Raw genomic sequence first — 10,263 nt, 5'->3', positions numbered from 1 at the left:
TGCGCGTGCGCGCGCCTCGCGTGGACGCCGCGCGGAAAGGTAACGGCCGCGGCGCGAGGCTGCGCCTGCCCGGGGGGAGGGGCCCCAACGGCCGCCCCCCAACGGCCGCCCCCCAACGGCCGCTCCCCAACGGCCGCTCCCCGCCGCGGCTGAGGGGAGGTGTTGGGGGGAGGCTGCTGAGGGGGTCCCGGTCCCGGTGCCCCCGGCCGGGCCCTGCCCGCCCCGCCCCGGCCCCGGAGCTCTGCGCTTTGTGTGGGAGCGGGGCGAGCTGGCAGGGAGCTGATGGGCTTCGTCGGCCCTCAGGGGCACGGTGTCGGCGGCTGGAGCTGCTGGTGGAGCTTCGCCCTCTCTTTCTTTCCCTCTTTTTTTTTTTTTTTTTTTCTTTTCTTTCCATAAACAGCTTTGAAACTGCCTTAAGACGGTTATGAAATGTTAACGCTGGCAACTCCGTTAGCTGACTTACGAAGAGTCAGAAGCAGAGTGTTTCCAAACCTTAAGATCTCTGCTATTTAAAAAAAAAAAAAATAAAAAAATTGCCTATTAAAATTAAATCGCAAGGAAGAGTTATTTCCTAATTACGCGGATTAGGGTTTGTTTTCCTGCGGAGCGCGCTTTTCCTCCTCTGTGGGTCTTTAAAATTTGTCTTAACTGCTGTCTGGTTTGGCTCGTTTCAGTAAACAAATTCTGCATGTTTTTCATTTCGTGGTTTGCTTTGTATTACTCTGCAGTTGTTTTATTGGCATGCTTGCAGGTAGTGAGGGGGAAGGTAAGGAAACTTTCTCTCCCCGCATTAGTGTTTGCGGTGTGTCCGCCTATACCAGCCTTGAGTCAATTCCAAGGGTCCCTTTCTCCTGAGTTAAGTGCTTTTGATGGCTACAGTCTCCCTTTTGTCCACAGGGATGCAGAAGTGATGTTTTATTATTTGCTATTAGTTGTAAGAGCATTGATAACAACATTGTTACCTCCTTGAACTCTGTCTCTTGAAGCTGTAGACCATATTTATTTATGTTACTTAATAACCTAATAGGAGGAGCTATGACACTCATTCACAAGCTGCTGCTTACTACCAGTGTGTGGAGAACTGTGCTGCTTTTGTTTGTTGTAAGCACTGTTAGATCATGTGCCGTTACATGTTGTGTTGAACAAATTAGGTATGTCGGTAAGGAACGATGATTCTTGACCCTAAAATTGTTTCTCTGTGACAAAATGGTCAAGCATTAATCCAGGGATTAGCCCCTACATCTGCCTGGACGTAATGTGAGTGCAGTTAGAAATAAGACATGTTCAACGTCTGCCAGTTTCAGGTGGGGTGAGGAGATGGCAGTAAAATCTATGCTTGTGTGAAAGCCAGAAGAAGCAGGAGTATAGGAGGGACAGCATCAGCAGCACATGATGAGAATAGCAGATTATCACAACAAGAAGGATGATGAAGAACTCTTAATTAGGATTGTAATTACCTAAATTTTTCATCAAAAGTCCTTGTGTTTTTGTAATAGTTCTGGGTCTGTTACCATCCACATTTGTCTTGCTCCCATGTAGGCATTCATATATTTCTGTGGTCTGGCTTAGTCTTGTCCTAAGTGCAAGTCCTTCTAGAGTAAAGTTCTCCAGCTCTAAAATTTGTATTTTTTTTTTTCCTCTCACTAGTTACTTGGAAAAGGAGAGTGAGTGGGTAGACATGTGAAGAAAGGCTTCTAGATTCACGATTAAGAATGTGCTATTGTGTAAATATGGATGTTTTGGTTCAGTTTTTATTTCTTGCTCTCATGATCCATTGTTCTGTAGGATATTGTAAGACCTTTGGTGATACACTTGATACAATGTGAATTGGAGAGGGGAGATCTGCTGAAAAATAGAGCAGATGGTATAGCACTCTGACTTTAATATGTATGGTTAGCTTTAATGTGTTTGATTAGCAGTCAGAATTTTTGGAAGGTAAATCTGGAGAGAGAATGTGACGCTGTGTTCTGGCTGATGTAGCAAGGAACAATCTTTGAGCTAACTGCTCAACACAAAATAAATTATTAATTTATTTAATTTAGAAAGAACCCAGGGTGAGATTTGTCTTCACAGATTCATCTGCACGTTGTGCAGGATGGCATCCAGGCGGGTTTTGAATATCTCCAGAGAAGGAGACTCCACAAACTCTCTGGGCAACCTGTTCCTGTGCTCTGTCACCATCACGAGTAGTGCCCCCTCGTATTCAGACGGAGCCTCCCGTGCTTCAGTTTGTGCCCGTTGCCTCTTGTCCTGTCACTGGGCACAACTGAAAAGAAACCGGCTCCATCCTCTCGACACCCTCCCCTCAGATATTTGTACACATTGATGAGGTCTCCCCTCAGTCTTCTCTTTCCTAGGCTAAACAGGCCCAGCTCTTTCAGCCTGTCCTCTTGCCTAACTTGTGGTTCTTGCCTAATTTGTGGTTACAAAAGATGTCTATTGCTGGCTGGCTATTCCCGTCATAGTAGAGAAATAGGTCAGATGAACAGGTCTTTGGCATCTCTACAGGGCAGTGCATCGAAATGGTGCCTCTTTTTCTACTGGCTGTGGAGAGGACTTACCCATATAGTTTAAATATGGGTGTATAAGCTGGGAGGGATTGATCCTGCTCCCAGATTCTAAAATGGTCATTTTGTTGTCAGTTCGTGACGGTCATTGCAACTTTGATTCTTGCATGCTGAGACTGTGTTCTTCCATGGCATGAATTTGCGTTATGTCAATGTACCTCTTTGTCATTTTAGATTTCCACCTGGAGATCTGTGTTCTCGTGCTGATTTTCTGATGAAGTACATCCTGGTAACTGGTGGTGTCATCTCAGGCATTGGCAAAGGGATCATCGCAAGCAGCATTGGCACCATACTGAAATCATGTGGTCTGCGTGTCACGGCAATCAAAATCGATCCTTACATAAACATAGATGCTGGAACATTTTCACCATATGAGCATGGTATGAAGGATGGTGCTGTTACCTTTTGCGTAAATTTTGTATTCATAATCATGCTTTTTTGTTTATTTTCTTTGAAAAACAGTACGATGGTAGTTATTAGTCACTTTACCACCTATTTGGCAATGCAAGTTTGTTCCCTGCTGCATATTCTTAAGGACATTGTATGCTAAGTAAAGAGAGGTGAAGCCTGGTTGGTGAAGACACTTTGAAGAGTAGCTGCTTATTTTCTATGAAATTCTGCTTTGTTGGGAAAAATCCTAGCTGTTGGCCTTATTCAGTCTGTGCTATCTTCATTTCAACTGGATAAAAGATTGGAATGGTACTGCAAAACTTATTAGAAACTCTTTTCCTGGATGTTTCCTTGTGAATGCTCTTACTGGGATGTCAGGTGTCAGTGTCCCTGGCGTGAATGTCTTCATGAGAGTTAGATTAAGCTCTCATTTTTGACAATGAGGATCTAGTCAAAACAATCAGTGGAGCTCAGAGCTGACTGTCATGTCATTTTAAAGTAGATGCTTTGGTTGCTTGGTTCTCTTCATTGCTGATGAGCTGCAAGACACTCTGATTGGCATTTATAATGTTGAACATTACTTCATCTGTCATGCATATTACTTTTGGTGGTAAGACTCCTGCAATGACTTGAGATTGTGAGGGTGTATTCCTTCTGTGGATCACATATAAGGGACAAGGGGTCAAATGTGGTATCCAATTCCCTTATTACTTGTTTTTCCTCTGTTTGCAGAAGAATTTTTATAATGCTTCTGAAAAAAAAACACCAAACCAAAACAAACAAACAAACCACACAGGGTGGTGGGGTAGTAAGTAGAAGATCATACAAGCCAAAGTGGCAAGCCTCTTTTATTAACATTTTGGGGGGAAATCTGATTGAATCAAAGGATTATAATTTAGAGATTTCCACTTAAAGCTGTCTTTGTTGTTTTTTTCTTTTTTCATAATACAATTTTTATTCCCCAAAGGCCTGCTGTTGAGAAATGTCAGTTCCACTCTGCTTCTGTTGGCTTTAATAGTAAATTAGTGGTTAAAAGAAGGAACTCATTGCCTCATGGGATCAGGCATAAATCTTCCTCTCTGTTCCATGTATTATGATATTTTTCTTTTGTTTTGTTAAACTGCTCATTGGATTGTGGTATCTAGGTGGGATGTAAATTTTCATAGTGTACAGCATTCCTCTACCTTCAAGGGAATTGTTTCTTTTCTTTTGTGCAGAGTTTTCCAGCTTTACCCTAGCATCTAGCGAATTTAGATCCTTCAGAGGTTGATGGGCTTCAGAATTATTTAGAGACTCTTTGCTTTAAGAGAAATCTGAACCCTGAAGAATATTTTCATTAGATTTTCCAGAGTCAGAAATAACCCTTGCTGTGGGCATAGTGAACTGAATATATGAGATTAAACAACTGAACAATAAATAGTTACCACACTTGAATAAGCATTTATGTACATCATAACTTCACTCCTGATCCAAGCCTTAATCATTAAAATAGTTCCATACAATAAGAATTTATCGTGAAACACTTTGAAAGTGGGTGATATTTCATGCTTATAAAAGCACAGCTTTTGTCTGCCACATGTAAATTGATGTTTTATTTATTACTTATTTATGATTCCTGAAATTACTGTCTTCTGATTGGGGATTGTAGCATGATGTTGAAATATGGGTTAAATATTTTTAAGTCACTTAAATATTTTTGGCAATATAACTTACATTCACTTTCAAAACTATTAGTGACTGAGGGATAGACATTCAATGTAGAAATAATGACTTGGATATTAAGACACAGAATGACAACACAGGTCCAGTTGCAGCATGTATTTTATTGGTATGTCATTGCAATGTGTCTTCTTTTAAGAGAAATGTTTCTTCAATTTGAAGATATGTTTGTGGTACACCTACACGTTTAATAACTTGTGATTATTTTATCGCTTTTCTGTAATGATTTTCATCCTAAACTTTCCTATGTTTTTTTTTTTTTTTCCACTTTCTTCTTTTCAGGTGAAGTTTTTGTACTGAATGATGGTGGAGAAGTTGACTTAGATTTAGGAAATTATGAGAGATTCTTGGACATTAATCTCTATAAAGATAACAATATCACCACTGGAAAGATATATCAGCATGTTATCAATAAGGAAAGACATGGTGATTATCTGGGAAAGACTGTTCAAGGTAGGATTTTAAATTCTGTGGTATACTAATCCACTCAGACTTTATAAAAATAGAGTGGGAAAAACAAGCTGTTTCTTGCTGCATCAGCTTATTCCTCTCTCCTTCCTAGGAGATCTGGGAATATTTCTGTAATGTTGGGCTTCTGGGTTCAAGGAAATAAGGAGTATAAACAAAAGAGGTTGTTTCCTTTTGACTTCCTGCTTGTTTTTCCCTCCTTGCATGCAAAAACTGGTATTTGTACATTCGAGATGTGCTTGCCTTAGTGCTTTTACTTTGTCTTATAGTTGTTCCACACATCACTGATGCAGTTCAAGAATGGGTAATGAATCAGGCAAAAGTTCCTGTGGATGATGACAGAAAAGAGCCACAAATCTGTGTAATTGAGGCAAGTATAGAGTATTTTAGGATCTATATCCATAGTGAACACAAAGAGCTAGCTTGCTTTGTCTTTTATATTTACTGTAAAAAACAAAATCAGACTGAAGTTTTATGGCGAGCAATAATACAAAACATGTTTTGTATTCTTTATAATTTGTTCTGCTAATGATAGGCATGGTCTTACTCCTGTACAGTTTCTGTTAACTTGACTAAATCCCTTCCAGAATACTGCTGAAAGGGAGTTGCTTAAGAGTTTATTAATTTATAAAATTAAGACAGTCAATTACTCTAACTTGAAGTATCTCTTCCAGGTTACAGACATTTGACTGAAGCTGCATACTGTTCATAGCATTGAGAAAAAGGGTAATACCTGAAACACCCACAGCCAGTAGGAGAGCCTGGAGCATTTTAGCTTTCTGTATGACTTCAAATGCTCCACATTGTTGCTTCTGGAATATTTGCAGGGATATACTTAAACATTGTATAAGTTAGTTTCCCTTTTTCTGTTTATGTATTTAAGATCTCTGGAAGTAACTTTGTTAATCGTTTAACCCACTGATGTTCTGCAGTATTGAACTCTGGATTTTTACCTGTCCTTAGTAATGTGTGAAGACAACTGAAAGAAAGGCAGTCATTAACTGCTAGGTATTACTATTAGAGCAGAATGTACAGAAGAAGATCACACCTGAGAAGAATGTGTCATAGATTTCATGCCTGAAGCCACAGCTGTATTCAATAGGGTGATAAATTTCAAGACCTAGGTCATCAAGTTGGTCAGGATTTCTTACACAGAAAAGAATATTTTGGTTACAATATAAATATATGTATAGGTCTCTTATGATGTGGACAGTGACTCAACTGCTTCATTTAAAGTAAAAGTAAAAGCAGTAAATATAGAAGTCGCTCAAGAACATTAATAAGAGATGAGCTTGTCAGTCTTTTAACTTCAAACATGTTTTTGTTTCCACCATGTTAAGTTTTTTTTCTTTTGTTATATCTCTAGCCTCATAAAAATACCTACCTTTACTCTTATAATTCTAATGAATTCTTTTTCCATTGCAAAACTCTGAGGGAGTTAGGCTGAATATGTGTGTCAAGAACAAATGCGGTTGTCAGAAGTTTTTCTGGTAGTGAACACAAACGTGCAGCTCTGTCAGAAGCCACATGGTGGCACAAAAGGATCATTCTGAAACTTGCTTTCCAAGACTTCCATGCTAGACTGTTTTATTCAGTGTTTAGTTTACTAATGCTCTTTATGTCTTTAAAAGACATCTAATTCACGTCTTTAAGTCAGGTTTATCATGGGCTTAGTCTTGGACTTTGGGTTGGTAACAGATATTTAAATGTTTATAATATATTATTTGCATTGTTTATATAGCATTTATCAACATTCAAAAGCCATGATAATACTGCTAGATGTTTGTATCTTGTTGGTTCTGACTGCTTATTAATCTGTCTGTGAGGAAAATGTATAGCTGAATACCTCTATACAAAAACAGTCACATCAGTCTAACTATTCATTAACGTTTGTTAACTGCTTAAAAGTTAGTAAAAGTATGGTGCTTATTCCATAGCACCATACATCTGCCTATGGGAATCTTATGTGTTTGGTGTAAAGTCAATATAAAGAAACATGCAAATTGTTTTGTTTTCCACAAGAAATATGCGGAATAGATGAGGGCTCTTTGTAGAGCATGCCTGCAAATTTTAGGGTTTCCTAGATAATAAAAAAAAAAAAATAAAAAAAAATAAAAATAATAATAAAAAAAATAAAAATAATAATAAAAAAAATCCAATAACTTGTAGAATCTGTAAAAAGTAGACTCTTTAAAAAAAAAAATTAATACTTTCTGCCACTGATGGATTCAACCTTTCTTTTTCAGCTGGGAGGAACTATTGGAGACATTGAAGGAATGCCATTTGTTGAAGCATTTAGACAGTTTCAGTTCAAAGCAAAAAGAGAGAACTTCTGTAACATCCACGTTAGTCTAGTACCACAGGTAAGTTATTAAAATAAACATTTTAATTATTGGCAACTTTTATTCTGTATTGAGTTTTATATTTGTTTACTCCTCTAATTAAAAAGGGATGTTGGAGGTGTTTAGAAATTGAGATGAAAGCCAGTCTCATTTGTGTAAATAAAAGCCTTGTTAATTACTTTATTGATGTGAGAATGTGTTTTAATGTTCTAAGTTATTAAAAAAAAAAGTTAATAAACACTAATTTATCTAGAAAGCTAAATATGCGTTTTGCGCTGGAAGGTTCTGGTACACTATGATCCCAGTAGGAAAGGTACTCTGCCTCTGGAAGATATTTAAAATTGTTTGAGATAACGCTGTAAGGAACGGATAATATAGATAATCTTACATCCCTTCAGGTGGAAAGAACCCCAGATGATGTTGCATTGAACTACATGCAGCATGCTGGGCTGACTCCATCCATAGAAGGGATTCTTCCCTTTTGTTCATTTGAACTTATACAACTTTCTTACAAGGAAACAACTCTGTCATTTCTGCTGTTAAGCACAAACAATGTTCTCATGAAAACTTGTTGCTGCATTCTTAGGTAAAGACAAGGTCAGATAGGTCATCTAAGTTTTGGTACCAAGTGTGAGCTGCTTGCATGCTCTTCTGGTACAATGAGCTGGTTGAGTTTATTTCATGGCTATTTATCCTACAGCCAAGGATTTGGTGCAGAACAACGCTGTCTGAAGGCCAGGCTGGATGTCCAGCTCAGCTCAGCATTACATAGGTCTGGGTCTACTCAGGTTAACTGTTACGTGGATCACTAACTCCCTGATGTACAGTATTTGAGTCAGGGCCACTACAACTTACTGTATGGGGCTGAAAGTATTTTTCTTTATATTTTATTTCACAAGTAGGTTTTATTTTATGAGATAAGTATTCACTGGAGAGATCTTGTTAATGCAATGCTGATAATGATGAGAAGATCACACTTTGTATACATAAAAAGAGAATATTTATCACTGCCTCTAATATTCAGCGGGTTTTATTCTGTGAATTATTTCTGAGCACTGAAGGCTTTGTGCTGTTGGACACTGCACTTATTAGCAAAGTCCAAATTTTGAAATATTCTTCTCTTATCTGAGTCAATTATATTGTAACTTTTACTTTGAAAGACTAATAACAAAATAAACTTGACCTAAATTAGGGCCATGTGCTTCTTCACAGAATTTTTAATGTTTGTAATAGTTATAGTGCCATTTATTTTTCTGGCACATTGTCGCTCTGTTTTGATATGCTCACTTCCTGCAAGTAAGTTAAAAGTGAAAAGTCATTGCAAGTAATAATACAACTTCTCTGCTAATAGATTTTGTTTAATAAAGTTGTTATTTGAGCTCTAAAAATACGTCTTTCTAGCCTAATGCCACCGGTGAACAGAAGACAAAACCAACACAGAACAGTGTTCGAGCACTGAGGGGTCTAGGCTTGTCTCCAGATTTGGTGAGTTCATTAGTCAATAAATGCAGTTTTGTTTACAGGTCATCTAGAAATATCTGTGCATAACCAGTGGAAAAAAAAGGAGCCTTAGTCTCCCACAATAGACAAGAAATTTAGAAGAAATGCAACATACATGCGGTACTACTTGACTAAAGACACAGGAAGTTACTCCTATTTAAGTTAACATAATCCAAATAGCTCTTAGCAAAATCTTGAGCCTCTATTTATGTTCTTCTAATAGGATTTTTGCAGAAAAATCATTCTGTATTGCTTAAAAATAATCTTAAGTGCAGATGTCTCAGTCACTTTGTGGGAAGACCTAGAAGAGCTAGAATGCTTCTGGCTTCTAACATTTTTTTCTCTAGTTTCTTTTTATGCATGGTTAAGAAGAAGCAATCCTACCTGTGAAGTATAGCCTTTAAAAAGGAAATATGAAACACATGGGTGAATCCTCAAAGTAAGGTTCTTCAATTTCTTTCTTTTGTTGGACTTGCACCATGTAGTGTAATGAACTCAAAGGAAACACGTTTCATGTTATGTGTTGGCAGATGATGACAAATGCTCACCTTCATTTCTCTCTCCCTGGTGCCTAGAAATGAGTATGTGCTTATTTCCTGGATGCATTGGTTGCTTCACTGGCACTGTTCCTAGGGAGCAGAGAGGAGACTTAAGTTAATTACAGCTCCCTGTTGTGATACCTGTATGCCACTGAGTGATGTTAATCTGCTTGCTCAAGTGTTGCTGCTAGCAGCAAAGCCAGGGCAGTGCAGCTTCAAATGCCAATACAACCACAGTTCAAACTTACACTTTGTGTTTTCCTGAGCTGCAGGTAATGCAGCTGAACTGCGTTTCTAGTTTTTCAAGAAAGAAAGAGAATAATTTTTGCTCTTTCATGTGAGGTTGCTTGTCAAGTCAAAGAATATTTTCCATATTTAATTCTGGAAGTCATTGAGCCCTTTCCATTGCCATAAAGTCTGTTGGTAGAAAAAGCTTCCTACCTAACTCTTCTCAGAAATGAAAGAATAGTCACTGGTTCTGTATAATATTTATATCTTCACAAAGGAGGAATATTCTTAAAAGAATAGTTGCACAACTAGATTCTGTGTTGTACTTCTTTCTGTTTTTTTTTTTTTTTTTTTTTTTTCTCCTTGAACTTTTGCAAGAAGTGACTTTTTGGCTTATGTGCTTTTCTAGTTTCTAGATGTCCTAAGGGCCTCATCTTGTTGCTACTTTCAAAGGAAGAGTACAGCTACTTGAATTAGTGACAGAAATCTGGTGGGAATGGATTCGATTTA

At 38.0% G+C, this 10,263-nt stretch overlaps 1 protein-coding gene across 1 annotated transcript in view; it reads left to right on the top strand.

The window, feature by feature from the left end:
* Positions 1-16: 16 nt before the first annotated feature.
* CTPS2 (CTP synthase 2) overlaps positions 17-10,263 on the top strand; it is a 71,243-nt gene continuing 60,996 nt past the window's right edge. The window contains exons 1-6 of the mRNA XM_082772931.1: positions 17-39; positions 2,742-2,947; positions 4,959-5,129; positions 5,414-5,514; positions 7,391-7,507; positions 8,888-8,971. Coding sequence (XP_082629057.1) covers positions 2,782-2,947; positions 4,959-5,129; positions 5,414-5,514; positions 7,391-7,507; positions 8,888-8,971 — 639 coding nt within the window. The 5' untranslated portion in view covers positions 17-39; positions 2,742-2,781. The remainder of the gene's footprint in view (positions 40-2,741; positions 2,948-4,958; positions 5,130-5,413; positions 5,515-7,390; positions 7,508-8,887; positions 8,972-10,263) is intronic.

The sequence above is a fragment of the Aythya marila genome (genome assembly GCF_965140915.1).
Source record: "Aythya marila genome assembly, chromosome: 1".
Taxonomy (NCBI): Eukaryota; Metazoa; Chordata; class Aves; order Anseriformes; family Anatidae; genus Aythya; species Aythya marila.
Note: the sequence above shows the minus strand (reverse complement) of the source record. Positions and strands in the feature narration are given on the sequence as shown.